This window comes from Carassius auratus, chromosome 2 (genome assembly GCF_003368295.1).
Source record: "Carassius auratus strain Wakin chromosome 2, ASM336829v1, whole genome shotgun sequence".
Taxonomy (NCBI): Eukaryota; Metazoa; Chordata; class Actinopteri; order Cypriniformes; family Cyprinidae; genus Carassius; species Carassius auratus.
In genome coordinates this window covers 5,215,279-5,232,791 of record NC_039244.1, presented here as the reverse complement: position 1 = coordinate 5,232,791, position 17,513 = coordinate 5,215,279, and the positions used below count along the sequence as shown (strand labels likewise).

Below are 17,513 nucleotides of genomic sequence, written 5' to 3'. Positions count from 1 at the left end.
TCCCAGAATACAACGCTCTCCAAGTTAATGTTTCATCTTCATGTTCCCCCACTATTCTCTAAAAAATAGTAGGCAGTATACACTGTGTACTGGGCAGTAAGCTAGTATGCCATTTCGAACACAGCCCATGTTTAACTAGAATGATTTTTTAAATGTATTTTTTATTTAAAAAATTTAAATAATTTTAAATACCTTTAAAAAAATTAACCCAATTACTCTAAATCATACAATTATAAATTACTTATCTGAACAGCTGTGCTCTAAAAAAACAAAAATGACAAGCCACACTGATTACATTCTATAGGGAGTTTATGCAGCATTAATAACATTTATATATACACACACACACACACACACACACTCACATACATACACAAACACTAACAAAATCTGTTTTGCTACGATGTGCCTGCACTAACAAACAACACAGAACAGTAGCTTAGACAACTCCTTCAGACACCAATTCAACTAAATAAGGTGCAGTTGTGAAATGATGTCACTATATAAGCCAGTGGAACATTCATACAGATACCTCTGTAATGAAAATAAGCTCTATTACAATAAATATATGGAATTCTTGCATATTCACAAAATATACCACTTGGCCCCATTTAAGAGGGATAATTAGCTAATTGCTTGAGCGTATGGATTGTCAATCACAACACATTGAGCTACTATATTGAAGAATCTTGTGGCTGTAGGTCTATGGTTACAGTTTAATGTGATCTGTTTATGATTATGTGTTCTGGTCAAGACTATAGAATCACAGGTCTTCACCTTCAGTATTACTTGCAAGACTACTTTGACATGTGACTGCTGCTTTTAAGTGGCAGAGGTGTCTTTAGTTTTCAGATGAACGATGTGTTCAAGCTGGCCCGAATCGGACACGTCGTAGCTGGTTTTGTACTTGGCCAGAATCTTCATGAGTGGACGCAGTCGGAGCCACCACTGTTCCTTCGGGATCCTGTGACTGTAAAAAAAAAAAAATGATCAAAGGTTGAAAAAATAAAAAACAGGTCAAAGGATGAGACTTTGTTTTTTGTTTTTTTATTAAGGGAGTTTGTATAATTGGGAACATCAATTCCTTGCTCTTTTGAGTTCAAAACAATGAATGTATTATGAAGACATAGACAGAATTCCAAACTCCCTCTCAGGTCCACCCAGACCATTTATTACAGTTTTTTTTTTTTTGATTGCTAAACGACAGTGGGCACAACTGGAGTCACATGTGCAAATTCTAACTACAGTCTGCACAGCAGCAGTTCATGTGGACCAAACTCTAGTTCGTTTTTCATCACTTGAACACAGTTTTCAAAACTACACACTTATCCCATGACTTTACAGTTTTTTTACAGATGCTAGGACACATTTTTCAATACTTAGGACACTTGCGAAACTCTTCACACAGTGAGCACAACAGAATTCTATTTGGGCTAAACTGAGGATCGATTATCATTGCTTTGGCACAAAATGCATTCAATGACTACATCTCTCAAATTTCAGGAATTATTTTCTCACTCAGACACAACAACTGCCAAAACTCTTTGTATGCTTACATACTGTTTTCAAAACTGTTAAACTTATGTTCAAAACAATAACATAATACAAAACTGAATAAGACAGCAATTTGCTACATTTCTACAGTAATATTTGAATGAAATTCATTTTAAATCCTAAAATGAAATGCTATAAAAACTGTAACCACAACCTGCACAACACTGTGGATTTACAGCACTTTGTTCAAATGCTAACACACTGCTGTCAAAACTGTGAAGCACACATTCAAAACAGAATAGATTTCAAAAACTGCTGATTGCAAATTCAGGATTAGCCCTGAAAATTATTTGTTCGAATTACAGTTTGTACTTTTAGTTTCTACCTTTTTTTTCTCATTACTGTAATTCCATAAATTTCTACAGACTATTGAAGCAAACTGCTAATTTTCATTTACCTTAAAGAATTGTTATGTTCTAAAAATGTAAATAAATCATGTGAAAGAATGTCACTCCTTTCTATGAAGAAAATATGACTTTGTATGACATAACTGAAATAGTTCAAACTGTAAAGATGAAAATTGAGTATTTTCTGTATTGGTGTTTGATGTTAGTGTTTTTCCTCTCAGTGTGCTCCGAGTGACAGTGTGTTATCTCAGTGAGGGTTGTGTGTACTGTTTGGCTGTTCTGAGCCTGTTTTGAGCCATGTGTTAAGAGTTGTGTTGCTTGGAATGAGTTTTGCTGGTGATGTGAACTGTTTAGCCCAGGTGACTGTTGGTAGTGCAGACTGTAGTTAGAGTTTTGCACGTGTAGCTACAGTTGTGCTCACTGACGTTTAGCAATCGAAAAAAAAACTGTAAAATTAAAAACTAACATGTCATCTTTTTTACATGTTCTTGGCTTTTCAATGTTTAGGAACTTGGTCTGTCCTGATACTGAACTACACCAGTAAAATTATTTTACAGGTAAATTATAAAACAGAATTTTGAATTCTAAAAGTAAGAGAGATAATCGAAGAGTAAATTATGACTGCTTTTTGTGCAAAAAACTTTTTTTTTTTTTACACTACAGTTTTATTTCTTTATTTCTTTATATATTTTTAATTTTTTACTGTGATTTAAAAAATCATTATTTGTAATGCTTCAAGTTTGCAGGGCTGTGATTTGTGCATCAATATGACTATAATACATACAAAAATTTAATTAAGAAATATTACAATTGTTATATTTCACTATAAAAAAATTGTATAAGCATTTAAGAAAAATAATAATAAGAGTTTTATTGTATTGTACAACTGTAAAATTACAATTCTAATATTCATGGCTGACTTCAGAGGAAAAAGTAAAATGTTACAAAACAGAATCTTTAAGAGTAGCCTTGAAAAACGAGTATTTTTTGTGCTTAGCTTTGTGAAGCATGTTTGTTAGCATGCATGAGTGTTCTTACACAAAATCCGTCTCATCCTTCAGCTGTATGACAGGCTGAAAGACCAGAGCCCTTCGCCGCATCCCCAACAAACACGCAGAATCCTCTGTGTTCACAAACACACGTCCTGCAGAATACACAAAATATAGTATTGAACAAAGTCCACAAGCAGTGCAACAATGCCAAAGGTTTAACCATAATTACAATGCGCTTTAAGTGAAATGGAACAATACAGTTTTGAGTTCCAAATAACGTCTTGGTTACGTATGTAACCCTCGTTCCCTGAAGGAGGGAACGGAGACGTTACGAATGGGATCTCGCCTGAGAGCCCAATCACCTTCCAGTGGTACAAAACGAGCCAATGGTACACAAAGTACCTTGGTCTGAGGAATTTGCATTGCGAGCTCCGCCCCGCAGAGTGGGTATTATAAGGAGCAACACGAGCAACTCGCATTCAAGTCTTCGCTGAGGAGCCGAGCCAGTGACCCGGCCATTGAGCGGAACAGCGATGTGGCAAGGGGACGTTACGTCTCTGTTCCCTCCTTCAGGGAACGAGGGTTACATAAGTAACCAAGACGTTCCCTTTCAGTCGGTCACGTTCAATGTTACGAATGGGGTCCCTTACAAAACGCCACATGGCTGTCTTCCAGCGACCCGTGTGAGTGATAGCACCCTGTCGTGAGGCCAGCACGAGTGAGGGCCTATAGCTCACACAGAATACACTGGGTAGCATATTCCAGCTGGACATATGCTAGCAGGTGGGAGGACTTACAGAAGGCAGGTATCTACCAAGGTGGTGATACATAAGAACTCTGAGGTACCCAGCCCACAGGGTGGAAGTTTCAACGACAGAGCTGGCAAGGGGCTTGCCAAGAGAAAGACACATGCTGCGGAGAGACTTACTGTGGACATACACACGTGGGATTACCCAGAAAGGGGAATCACGACACATGGAGGCACCTAGTCCCACACATGGCAGACCAAAGGGCATGTACGCAAGTGTTGGACATCAACAGTGCTTGAGGAACCCAGGGTTCTAACTGAGGAACTCACCTGAGGGGAATAACGCATGCATCCAGTCCGCGGAGTGGAATGGCGCAGCAAGCGGACTGACACCGATGAGGTCCTTACTGGCCCGAAGGGGCGAATACCCAGGAGGACACGGGCTCTACAGGGAGATTATAAAATCTCGCGAATGTGTTAGGTGTCGCCCAGCCCGCAGCTCTACAGATGTCTGCTAGCGAGGCGCCATGCGCCAGCGCCCAGGAGGAAGCTACGCTCCTAGTTGAGTGAGCTCTCACCCCTAGGGGGCATGGCAGGTCTTGAGCCTGATAAGCCAGGACAATAGCATCCACTATCCAGTGGGATAACCTCTGCTTGGAGACAGTCTTTCCCTTCTGCTGGCCTCCGTAACAGACAAAGGGCTGGTCTGAGGTCCTAAGGCACCGAGTTCTGTCCACGTAGGACAGCTGGACAAAGCAGCGCCAGGGCTGGGTCTGCCTCCTCCAGGGGCAGCACTTGCAAGTTCACCACCTCATCCCTAAAAGGAGTGGTGGGAACTTTGGGCACGTACCCAGGATCTCAAGATAATGTGAGAGTTAGCCGGCCCGAATTCCAGGCACACTTCGTCAACTGAAAATGCCTGCAGGTCCCCGACCCTCTTCACCGAAGCCAAAGCCGTCAGGAACGCAGTTTTCAAAGATAAAAACTTTAGCTCTACTGAGAGCAAGGGTTCGAAGGGAGCTCTCTGCAGTGTTGATAGAACCACTGCGAGGTCTCAAGAGGGGACTTGCTGAGGGCGAGGCGGATTGAGCCTCCTTGCTCCTTTCATGAACCTGATGATCAGATCGTGCCTTCCAAGAGACTTACCTTCAACAGGGTCATGGTGAGCCGAAATGGCAGCCACATAGACCTTGAGGGTGGAAGGAGACAGCCTTCGTTCCAACCCCTCCTGAAGAAAGGAAAGCACTGACCCAATCGGGCATTTCCAGGGGTCCTCACGCCGTGAAGAACACCAAGTGACGAAGAGGTTCCACTTCAAAGCGTAGGCATGTCTGGTGGACATGGCTCTAGCTGAAGTGATGGTAGCCACCACCTGTGGTGGCAAGGTACCTAAACCTTCCGTGACCCATCCAGAACCCACACATGTAGGTTTCACAGATCGGGACGTGGGTGCCAGAGGGTGCTCCGTCTCTGAGAAAGAAGGTCCTTCCTCAGAGGACCTGCTCCTCATCCTCCCTGATCTTGCACAACGTCTGTGCAAGAAGGCTCACTGGGGGAAATGCATACTTGCGCAGGCCCAGCGGCCAGCTGTGTGCCAGGGCGTCCGTGCCGAGGGTGCCCTCGGTCAGGGAGTAAAACAACTGGCAGTGGGAATTTTCTGGAGAGGCAAACAGGTCTACCTGAGCGTCTCCAAAGTGTTCCCAAATCAGCTGAACCGACTGGGGGTGGAGTCTCCATTCCCCGGGGCGAGACTGCTGCCGTGAGAGCTCGTCAGCTGCACAATTTAGCCTGCCCGGAATGTGAATGGCACGAAGCGACCTCAGATGCTTGTGACTCCACAGGAGGAGATGGCGAGCGAGTTGCGACATACGGAGGGAACGTAGACCACCCTTATAGTTGATGTACGCTACGGTTGCAGTGTTGTCCGTACGGACCAGAACGTGCTTGTCCTTCAGCAGAGCCCTGAAGCAGTGCAGAGCAAGACGTACTGCTAGCAACTCGAGGCAATTGACATGCCACTGAAGTCGGAGTCCTGTCCAGGAGCCTGACACAGCATGCCCATTGCACATGGCACCCCAGCCCGTGGCAGAGGCATCTGTTGATACAACAACATGTCTGGACACCGGTTCTAGGGGCACGCCGGCCCGTAGAAACGAGGGGTCCAACCACGGGGTGAAGTATCGGCGGCAGGCCGGAGTCATGGTCACTCGGAGCGTGCCCTATTGACATGCCCATCTCGGGACTCGGTTGTGAAGCCAGTGCTGAAGCGGTCTCATATGGAGTAACCCGAGCGGTATGACCACCGCCGCGGATGCCATATGCCCCAGGAGCCTCTGAAACAGTTTCAGTGGAACCGCTCTCTTGCCCTCGAATTGTCTCAGGCAATTCAGCATTGACTGCACGTGCTCGTTCGTAAGCTGCGCGAACATGGCGACCGAGTCTATTTCCATACCGAGAAAAGAGATCCTCTGCACAGGGGAGAGCTTGCTCTTTTCCCAGTTGCCCTGAGACCCGGTTGGGTGAGGTGTCTGAGCACCAGATCCCTGTGCTCGCACAACCACTCTCGAGAGTGAGCTAGGATCAGCCAGTCATTGAGGTAGTTGAGGATACCGACACCTTGTTCCCTGAGAGGAGCCAGGGCTCCCTCCGCGACCTTCGTAAAGACGCGGGGAGACAGGGTCAACCCGAATGGGAGACCCTTGTACTGATATGCCTGCCCCTCGAAAGCAAACCGAAGAAATGGTCTGTGTCGAGGAAGAATGGAGACATGAAAGTATGAAGTAAGGGCTGTAAAAGCCGGACTTCATGTCGGCTGGAGGGACCGGCTCTATCGCGCCCTTTGCCAGCAGAGTCGCAACCTCCTCACTCATGACAGGGGCATCTTTGCCCACCATCGTCGCGTGGACACCCCGAAACCTGGGGGGACGCCGGGCGAACTGAATCACGTAGCCGAGCCTGAGCGTCCGGATGACCCAGCGGGAAGGCCTGGGGAGCTCTAGCCAGACTCCCAGGAACCAAACCAGCGGGGTCAAGGGGACTACAGGCGTACCCACAGTGGGGCAGCGTGGTGGAGCAGACAGCCCCGGCATGGGAGGCAAAGCGTCCCTTAGCAGGGGTGGAGTGCGGGCACTCATCTGACTCCAAGTAGCAAAGAGGGCATGAGAAGGTGAAGCGTTCTTGAGCCATCTTTGCACGGAAACTGGCAGGGGAGAAGAGAACGAGAGCAGCGAGGAAGCACGTCGCCAACTGTCGTTCGTGGCCTCTTGGGACCCGAAGGTGGAGGATGGCGTTTGGCATGTTTAGGGGCAGAGAAGGGTTGCGCCACCCTTCTGCACCCTCGGCGACGAGCAGGCTGAGGCGGTTGCGGCGGAGGCAGGGTGGAAGCAGCAGTGGGCCGCCGGGGCAGGATGTGTCTGATGGCCTCAGACTGCTTCTGGGCGGCAGAGAACTGCTGGGCAAAGCTCTCCATCGCATCGCCGAAGAGGCCATCCTGGGAGAAAGGGGAGTTGAGGAGCTGAGCCCGATCAGACTCCCTCATGTCTGCCAGGTTCAGCCATAGGTGGCGCTCCTGGACCACCAAAGTGGACATCACCTGACCCAAGGAGCGCGCAGTGACCTTTGTCACCCGGAGACCGAGGTCGGTAGCAGTGCGCGCCTCCTGCAAAACCCCTGGGTCAGCACTGCCCTCGTGCAGCTGCCGGAGCAGCTTGGCCTGATAGACCTGAAGTGAGGCCATGGCATGCAGGGCAGAAGCGGCCTGGCCCGCAGCTCTGTAAGCCTTGGCCACCAGCGTGGATGAGAACTTATAGGCCTTGGAGGGCAGTTTGGGACCACCACGCCAAGTGGAGGCGCTCTGTGGACACAGTTGCATCGCAACAGAACGCTCCACCAGGGGAATCCCAGCATACCCCTTGGCTGCCCCGCCATCGAGGGCAGTGAAGGTGGAGGAAGAACCAGGACGTTTTCGGGCAGTTAAAGGTGCCTTCCATGAACTAGTTACTTCCTGGTGCACTTCCGGGTAGAAAGGAACCAGTCATCCAGCCTCGAGCACTCGGGACAGGGTGGAGGATTCCACTCAAGAAAAGAAAGTGACGAAAGTGACGTGACATTCAGCCACATATGGTGACCCATACTCAGAATTTGTGCTCTGCATTTAACACATCTGAAGTGCACACACACAGAGCAGTGAACACACACACACACTTTGAACACACACCCGGAGCAGTGGGCAGCCATTTATGCCGGGGAGCAGTTGGGGGTTCGATGCCTTGCTCAAGGGCACCCAAGTCGTGGTATTGAAGGGAGAAAGAACTGTACATGCACTCCCCCCACCTACAATTCCTGCCGGCCCGGGACTCGAACTCACAACCTTTCGATTGGGAGTCCGACTCTCTAACCATTAGGCCTGGACTTCCCTCAAGCCAGATGCTCTCCGCTGCCCGTGAAAGCACGGCCGTCAGCTCGGGATCGGACTCGGACAACGCTGGCACTCCCGAGGGAGGCAACGCAGCCGAACCCTCATCTCCCGAGGACTCAAGCCCGCCTTGTGATGCGCCGATCGACATACGGTCCTCTTCGTGAGCCCCGAATGAGATGTCAGGAGCCTGAGAGGGTCCAGCAAACTCATCCAGGACCTCAACCGGCTGAAGCGTATGTGAGGGGGGTGTGGCCCGAGGAGCTTCGCTCGTCGGGGAAGCCCACACAGTAATCATCAGATCACCCTGGCCACCAGCCGAAGTTGCCCTCTTACAAGAAGAAGAGCTAGAACGGGGTGTGGCAGAGGGGACTCTATACCTTTTAAGGTAATCGAGTGTCGATCTCAACGCCGAGATGGTCATGTCCTCGCAATGAGAACATGAGCCATCCACGAACGCAGTGTCAGCGTGCTGGAAGCCCAGACACGTGACACAGCGATCGTGACCGCCACGAGGAGCGATGTATCGACCGCACCCAGAAACACACAGGCGAAATGACATCTTTAAAAAGACGCAAATCGGCCAGTATCTCTTTTGTGAGAGAAATTGCTCTTTTAGGGGTGTTGAAGTGCTCAGGGGAACGCGGGAGCTGTCGCAGGAAACCCAGACGAACTGTTGAATCGCGCCGTCACACCAACACCAGCTCTTGCTTTTAACACTCTGGTGATTGCAGCAAGCGATGTTCTCGGCTCCAAAGCGAAAGCTTGAATGCGAGTTGCCTGCGTTGCTCCTTATATACCCACTCTGCGGGGCAGAGCTCGCGATGCAAATTCCGCAGACCAAGGTACTTTGTGTACCATTGGCTCGTTTTGTACCTCTCGAAGGTGATTGGGCTCTCGGGCGAGATCCCATTCGTAACGTCGAACTTGACCGACTGAAAGGGAACTTACCTTCATCTGAGCCAATCGAGGAAAGCAAAATACAAAGAGCAAAATAAAATAACACTACGTGACAGTGAAGACCAAACATTTTTATATTAACTTTTTTTTTTTAATATTTTGTATATATTTGTTATAAAAATAATCATTACAAAAATACAAATATTTATGTATTTAATATATATATATATATATATATATATATATATATATATATATATATATATATATATATATATATATATATATATATATATATATTCAATCTATTAATTATTTAAAACATTATACTATACATATTAAATATTTGGAATATATTTCATATTTATCAGCATGCCATTTCCTGCAGCAGTATGTATGTTTTCTGTAGCTCTTGTACTTAAGATCAGCTATGACTTCACACAATCCCAGTCTGCTTCTTTCTAGCAGTGATTTCTCTTTACCTTCTCTGTAAGACTCTTTGAGCTTCTTGGAGATCCACTGCATGGCTTTAGCTGAGATCTTAGTGCCAAAGTTCCTGTCAAATGGGGAAGGAGAACCACCCTACAAAACATCACAATACGGCAGATGAACAACATTCTGATCACGTTCACAACTGCATTTGAGTGTGTGTGTGTGTGTGTGTGTGTGTGTACCTGCTGCATGTGTCCCAGGACGTTCTTCCTGCAGTCAAAGACTCCTTTGCCCTCTTCACTGTACAGCTGGTAGATGAAGTCAGTGGTGTAGTTCTCACTGGAGTTCTCATTCCTGTAAAACACACACACATACAAGACTACAATGATGCACATGAATGAACCCAGTGTATTGATGCTCTATGTAGGATATCTAGATCATACCTGATTACTAAACCTCTCTGGATGCTGGTCTTCATCTTCTCAGTTAAATGTTCGACGTTAGACTGAAAAAATAGAGCACTCATAAAAACTCAGCATGACGCTGATGTTCTCTCTCTCTTTCCTTAAATATTACACACTGCTAAATATTCCTGCCTGCGTGTTGGGACGGAGCAGACAGAGGACATGAAGAAGGGTACACTGTAAAGCCTGTGTTTGACAGAAGAAGGCAGACTTGACCTCTTATCCTCAAGAATAATTGATTCTGCTTTGGCTACTGAATGAAATACTACCACACTGCTTACTTAGCTATATGTAATTTTTTGGGGTGGGAAAAATCATACTTATTCAGCAAAGTTGTGTTCAATTGATCAAAAGTGACTAAAGAAAAGACTTTATAAAAGAATACAAAAAAATACAGTCGTTTTAACCTTTCCATTGATCAAAGAATCCTGAAAATGCATCATTATTTACACAAAAATATGCAGCACAACTTTTTCCAACACTGATAAAATTAAGAAATGTTTCTTCAGCAGCAAATCAGCATATTCAAATGATTTCTGAAGGATCATTTGACACTGAAGACTGGAGTAATGATGCTGAGTTACAAAAATTACATTTGAAAATATATTACAATAGAAAATTAGAAAGCATAAAATAATTTTAAATGGTAATAATATTTCAGAACATTACTGATTTTACTGCATTTTTTATCAAATAAATCCAGCCATGGTTAGCATAAATGGCTATTTTGTGATATTTCAAACATACATGTTCAATGCAAATTATGGGGAAAAAAAACATTTTTTTTTTTTTAACATAATTACACATAATTTCAGTCACCGTTTTGTTTTAGTTTTGAAAAAAAAAAAAATTGTTAGTGATGTGTTTGCCAGTGTAGATCACAAGATGATTCTATATATAAATGCAGAGCTATATTCAGTAGGACAGAGCTATATTCAATAACCTTGTCCATTCCACAAAGTTACACTGCAGGTGTACAATGCAAACTAAACGTACATACATATATACTATTATATATATAATAGTAAGGTACAGTGTCTCTCACCTGTAGGTCTCGGATGTCAAACGGCTCTTCATAGATGTAGGCTGCATCTGCTCCAGCCGCCAGGGCACCCACCGTCGCCAGGTAACCACAGTAACCACCCATCGTCTCAATAATGAACACGCGCCGCTTGGTTCCACTGGCCGACTGCTTTATACGATCGCACGTCTGACACACATTTTAATAGGTAAAGACTTAAACATAACAACTTAGCCAGTGCAGTTCTGACACAACCGTAAACACTCAGACATATAGGATATTACACAAGTTTATAACATCGGTATAGAAGCATGGTCCAAAATTAACTGGTCAATGGTGGGTGAATAATTTATATATATATATATATTAGATACATTAGTAACTTTTTTGAAACAAATAAAATATATTTTTCAATATTTCATAATGGCCTTTAAATAATATTTAATTAAGTAATTTAATATATATTAAATATTATTTCAATGAATCACCCCCCCCCCCCCTTATAATTTTGTCCCTGTGCCATTTACATGATAGCAGTCACAAAAGTAATGGAAGATGTACTTTATTACAGTAAAGTTTTTTTTTTAATTATACATGTGACTACAGCAAGTATTTAAATTATTATTAATTTAACTTGCACCATCTATAATTTTGCATGTTTTACTCACAGCTGGCGCTTGTTGAGAGTTAATTTTGGACCTGTGTGCAAGACGTCACATGCAAGCACAAGACACAGTGTAGCTACAACTATAGAGGACATGCATGTGGTTTCAACTCAATTTGGGTGCAGTTCCTTTATTTTTGATGATCCATGTTTGCAGTGCAACTTAGGAAAATATACGAACATTTCAGATCAGCACATAAATCTGTTCTTGTAGTGGACAAATGCAGTTCGGTATGCTATATAACCACACATAATAAACTCACATCTAAAGCTGTTTATCTCATGGTATATATATCAGGATAGAAGAAAAAACATTCTGTGTGTGATTTAGATTTAGAAAATTAGCAATACATCACTTGGTCACCAATGGATTCTCTGCAGTGAATGGGTGCCATCAGAATGAGAGTCCAGACAGTTGATAAATAAATCACAATAATCCACAAGACTTGAGTCCATCAATAAACATTGCATTTTTGCTTGCAAACAGCAATAGTTCTGTGCATATTTCTCTCCTGAATCAGACTAGATTACTTTTTCACTGGAGGAAGCAATATTACAGAGAGAGGATATTTAATATGAAACCAGTGGTTTTAAGTTAAAAACATCTTAATAATGTATTTCTTTATTTCAAACACACAGCTTTTCACTTCACAAGACATTCATTGATGGACTGGAGTGGTGTGGATTACTTGTGGATTATTGTGATGCTTTTATCAGCTGTTTGGACTCTCATTCTGGCGGCACCCATTCACTGCAGAGGATCTACTGGTGTGCAAGTGATGCAAATGCAAAATTTCTCCAAATCTGCTCAGATGAAGAGACAAAATCTTCAGCATCTTGGATGGCCTGAAGGTGAGTACATTTTCAACTCATTTAACCAAAAACAACATAGGGCACCTTTAAAGATGCAATCTGACAAATTCTCTTTCCATCTCACCGGTGTGCTGATCATCATCGTAACATCTATCATTCTGACTGAGGGTGGTGCGTCTTACCTCCACTATGGCATTGAGGGAAGTGTCAGCGCCAATGCTGAGGTCAGTGCCGGACACATTATTACTGATGGTGGCGGGCAGCATGCACATGGGCACGCAGAACTCCTCATACCTGCTGCGGGCATCGACCAGCTGCAGCAAACTCTCAAAGGCCTGCAGCAGTGCACATGCATTAGGAAAACTGCTCACTTATTCTCTCACTAGTGTACTCTTAATAGGATGGAATACATTGTCCTTTCTGGTTGTTTTGAGGGGTAAAATTGTTCCCGGTCTGCTCAAGACGACCAGATGGAATATAAAGTTGACCACCAGATGGAACTCCAACTCGTGACATGGGCGTGGCATTGGCTAAACAATGGCTGACGCAAGTTATTTAGATGATTTGGAAATAAACAAACCGACCAACCGAAAAGTGCGACAAACTGAATACACCTGCACAACCAGACTAACCTGCAGCACAACCAGACCCTAAACACCACATCAAGACACACATGCAGACAGAAACACACAAGACACCAGGCCTGGCCCAACACATCATGCCATTAGTTGCAGTTACATTTGATTTGACTTAATGTCTATGGACAGAATATGTTTCATGCATTTGAACTTTAAAATTAATTCCCAATTTACATTTTCCCTTTAATTTACATGTTTGTTTGTTCAGAGTATTTACAGTATATATATATATAGAACTGAGCTCAAAGGGCAAAAGATTAATAATAAATTAATACAATTTTATAAAATTACATGAGACTGTTTCCGCATAACATGCATTATAAATCAAACATAAAATGCAATTATATGTTGCAATTTTGATCTCAGAATGAATATGCTATGTTGTGATGATAAACACCTTGTGTTGAACCAGGCTCGCTATATAAACACACACAAAGGGTACAAACACACAGTTATAGAGTCAGGTGTGAAACTGGGTGACAGGTTGTGCTGTGTGACCACATGCGTTTGTCTCCAGACACACTGAATCAGTCAGGCTGCAGTGACCACCAACCTCCCCATCACACACACAGATCTCATCCTACCTACTTCATGCTACAATACTAAACTCTAGAGAACTGTGAGTCAACCTACTGAACAAAGTATGTTTACATGCACTTTAAAAGTTTCAGCTGGACAAAAGCAATCCGTTTAAAATGTCATAGTTAAAATAGTTTGCCTCAATGTTAAGTGCATGGCATGAAAGACAGAAGAGATGCACAAAAAGTATTTAACCATTTAAATACTGGCCATAACCAGGTCATGAACATTGGGGTGGATCAAACCAAATAAGTAATGATCTTTTTATTTAAAGGAATTACAGAATATAAAGGTAATTAAGGGAACAAAAGGAAACGTAAAACAGTAAAACAACTGGACTTTATTGTATTCAGTTTGAACTATTTGCAAATAATATTTATATTATTTATAATTGTTTTTTCTTGTCTTCAGTTATGTATTAACAATAGGCTTTTTTTTCAATACAATGAAATACAATGAAAAAGTGAAGTATTTTGCATCACTGGATATTAATGCCTTTTCTTTTACATTTCTATTCTTATAAAACAGTTGTCAAATGTTTAGCTCCTTATATATTACACTCTTTCGTTATTACAACTGTAGCATTGTGCATTGCATTTGATTTGAATACCCATCTCAATCATCTAGACATCGACAAGTTCTGTAAGTCCACTGGGGCAGGCCAGTCTAAAAATTAACATTTTAAACATTTTGCTCCTAAACACACATTAGTTGTCTTCGAAAGGTTTTAAAAAGGGGTCTGTGCAGTAATGTCACAGAAGAACAATTTGAAGTTCAGTTCTCCAAAGAAAAAACTTTCAGTTTACATTTCTTAAAATAACCATTTTTTTTCTTAGTTGAAAGAACTTTTTATTTATATAAATAACTTTTTTCCACTATAAAGAACCTTTAGTGCAATGGAAGGGCTGAATTGTTTTAGATGTAAATAAAGAACCTTTGATTTTAAGAGTGTGTATGCTTAGTCAGATAAAGCATTTATATGTATTGAACCAGAACATGTAAACATACTTAACACTGCATCATCTTACCAAGCACAAATTGACCTGTTTAACTATTAAACAGCTCACTCTCACCTTCCAAATGCGGCTCTACTTAAACTACAAAATGCAGCTCTACCTCACTCTGGCAAACAGCAAATTTACCTAAGGTTGACTCATACTGCAACCCAGAAAATGTTGTTTAACCTTCAGATATTTTAGTCTGACCTGTGTGTTTCCTGACTGGGAGGTTGGCCATCATCTCCCCTGACCTTTCAGCGTATCTCACTAACAGGACCGTGCTTGTGGCAAACAGACAAACTCGAGTGGCACAAGTGTGTGCCGTCTTACGTCCGTGATGGCGTTGAGGGCTGTGTCTGCCCCGATACTCAGGTCTGAGCCGGGGATATTGTTGGACACAGTGGCCGGGACCATCACCATGGGAACACAAAACTCTGCGTGTTTGGAACGAGCTGCTTGCAGCTCCATCAGCCCCAAATAAGCCTGCGGTCAGAGCAAGGTCTTATGGGTCACTGGCTAGAATTATGGGTAATATTAAGGAGAAGGAGGGGCAGAGAGCCATGCCCACTTTGATTATGAAGGTAGCAAGGTACTGTAAGAATTAATAAAGAATTTTTACTTGGTGTATGTGTTACATTCTTGCACTTTAAGATGTTTGACACTATAGTTCAAAAGTTTGGGGTGTGTAAGATTTTTTTTGGTCACCAAGGTTACATTTATACAGAAAGTAATACAGAAATTAAAATTTAAAATAAATATTTTCTACTTTAATATATTTTAAAATATAATTAATTACTGTGATCCAAAGCTGAATTTTCAGCATCTTTACTCCAGTCTTCAGAGTCACATAATCTTTTAGAAATAATTTTCATATGCTGATTTTGTGCTCAAGAAACATTTCTTGTTATTATTATTATCAATGTTGAAAAAAATGTTGTTCTGCTTTATGTTTCATTTATTATTCGGTTAGTAGAAATTACAAAAGAATAATATTTATTTTGAAATCTTTGTCACTTTTGACCAATTTAAAAACCCCTTAACTGTCACCCCGTCCCGTATATGGGACGCCTACGGCTACATTTACTTCACTTAATCTATATCTAATAATGACAAACTATATATCGCTGGAAAGGTCTAATAGTCTCCTTAATAGATATTTTACAAATCTTATTTGGCAAAAAATATGTAGGAAAAGCAATAGATTAATTTATGGCAAGAATGCACCCCAAAAACCTACATCCTTTGAAACCCATTTTAAATTCAAACATTGCATTACCATGAAAATGGTACATCAAAATCATGTAACAAAATATTTTCAGTCATGAATTATAAAAATGTAGGTTTGTATCATGCACATTCAAGTCTATCTTTAAAAATGTGAGTGACAGTTAAGGGGTTAATGTACCCCTTTTTTTTGTAATCTTACTAACCCCAAACTTTAGTAGTATATGTTACATAGACTTTTATCTATTTATTAAACTGTAAGATACTTTTTGTTTAAATAACAAAAAATCCAATAGAATGAGATGTTGTGTCTCTTAAGTATTAATTAAAGTGCTATATTTTACAAGCCAATGTATATCTGGGAATAAAGAAACACAGAAAATCTTTCACCTGTAAATGATAAATAATAAATGATAAAAACAGTGTTATCACTGAGAAAAGGAGTTGAATGGATTTGTTTTTTAGTAGAAAAATAGAATCAAAATCTTATTTTACTGATTTTTTATACAGCCAAACATATACCAAAATATATTATTATGTATTATATATTACATTACATACCTCGAAACCTCCAATAACCAGTAAAGCGTTGATGTTGTGAATGCTCATCTGTTCTGCAATCTTATCAATGTGCTTGGCTGGGAGAGTTCTGAAAATGATATTTTAGTGCACCAGAAAGCATCTTATTAACTGCATACAGGAATATCAGTGTCTTTTTTCATTGACAAAAGGCCTTTAGAAATATAATCATACCTTTTTGTTCCTAGAAGAGACCCACCCTGGCCTGTCCAGCCCCCAACATCACCCCACTTGATTTCTTTTATCTAAGAGAGAAAGCAGGGGTTGGGGGGTAGGGGTGAGAGGGATATTTGCTTGAATTTTAATTTCAGTATCTCTACATCTTTTCATCTTTTACACAAAGCAACAGAGAAATTTGTGAATCTGCTGGAGACACATACAATGAAATATAATTTTCCAAATAAGCAAGAAAAGGCCTTAAACAAGCATTTGAAGGGCAAAGATGCATTATCACCATTAGCAGCATTTCCTCTGAAAGAGTAACGTGGAATATAATGGATCTGTAATTCTGCAGGGTTAATTATGGCATTGAGCACAATGCAGCAGGGGATTGTGGGATGGAATTATGGGCTTACTGTAATCATGACTCTTTATCTCATTTGGGAAGGGACTGAATTACATACACACGTCCATATGCAGACTCCTGCCAGCAGATTCTTAGAAAAATTATTTATAACAATTTAATGTCATTTCCACCACATCTTAATCATGTATTGTATTTGACAAGATTAAACATTTTAAACAATTTTAGAATAAAACGCCATACTCCTTGATGGGGCTAATTTCATAAAATACACATAATATTTTAACAATTTTGTATAATTTGTCAAAATTAAATTACAACTTGATTGGAAATTTTGCACAATAAATGATAGTTATTATAATATTAATAATAACATATTCTGTTGGCAAGTGCTATTTATGTTGGTTTTTGATTATGCTGACTTTCCCTTGATGTTAAAAAAGCTTTTATTAGTAGTAAAAGTGTTTGTAAACATAAAAAGCTGTATATAACTAATTTTCTGAAATATAATAAAGAATTATTTCACTCTTTTGTTTAGATTATCATATCTTAAAATGTTCTATAATATTTTAAGAATGGCTTTTCCTGTTTTGAAGTTGAAAGTCTGGGAGAAGATTAAATCT

At 41.6% G+C, this 17,513-nt stretch overlaps 1 protein-coding gene across 6 annotated transcripts in view; it reads right to left on the bottom strand.

Moving 5' to 3' along the window:
• Nucleotides 1-291: 291 nt before the first annotated feature.
• LOC113113690 (ATP-dependent 6-phosphofructokinase, platelet type-like) overlaps nucleotides 292-17,513 on the bottom strand; it is a 29,777-nt gene continuing 12,555 nt past the window's right edge. The window contains exons 14-24 of one of the 6 annotated variants that reach the window (XM_026280090.1): nucleotides 16,542-16,612; nucleotides 16,350-16,437; nucleotides 14,895-15,047; nucleotides 12,532-12,684; nucleotides 10,897-11,061; nucleotides 9,831-9,892; nucleotides 9,630-9,741; nucleotides 9,438-9,537; nucleotides 9,007-9,012; nucleotides 2,940-3,045; nucleotides 292-970 (exon numbers count right to left, since the gene is read on the bottom strand). In XM_026280090.1, coding sequence (XP_026135875.1) covers nucleotides 823-970; nucleotides 2,940-3,045; nucleotides 9,007-9,012; nucleotides 9,438-9,537; nucleotides 9,630-9,741; nucleotides 9,831-9,892; nucleotides 10,897-11,061; nucleotides 12,532-12,684; nucleotides 14,895-15,047; nucleotides 16,350-16,437; nucleotides 16,542-16,612 — 1,164 coding nt within the window. In that variant the 3' untranslated portion in view covers nucleotides 292-822. The remainder of the gene's footprint in view (nucleotides 971-2,939; nucleotides 3,046-9,006; nucleotides 9,013-9,437; nucleotides 9,538-9,629; nucleotides 9,742-9,830; nucleotides 9,893-10,896; nucleotides 11,062-12,531; nucleotides 12,685-14,894; nucleotides 15,048-16,349; nucleotides 16,438-16,541; nucleotides 16,613-17,513) is intronic. The other 5 variants (XM_026280100.1, XM_026280118.1, XM_026280109.1 and 2 more) reach the window with 5 other exon arrangements.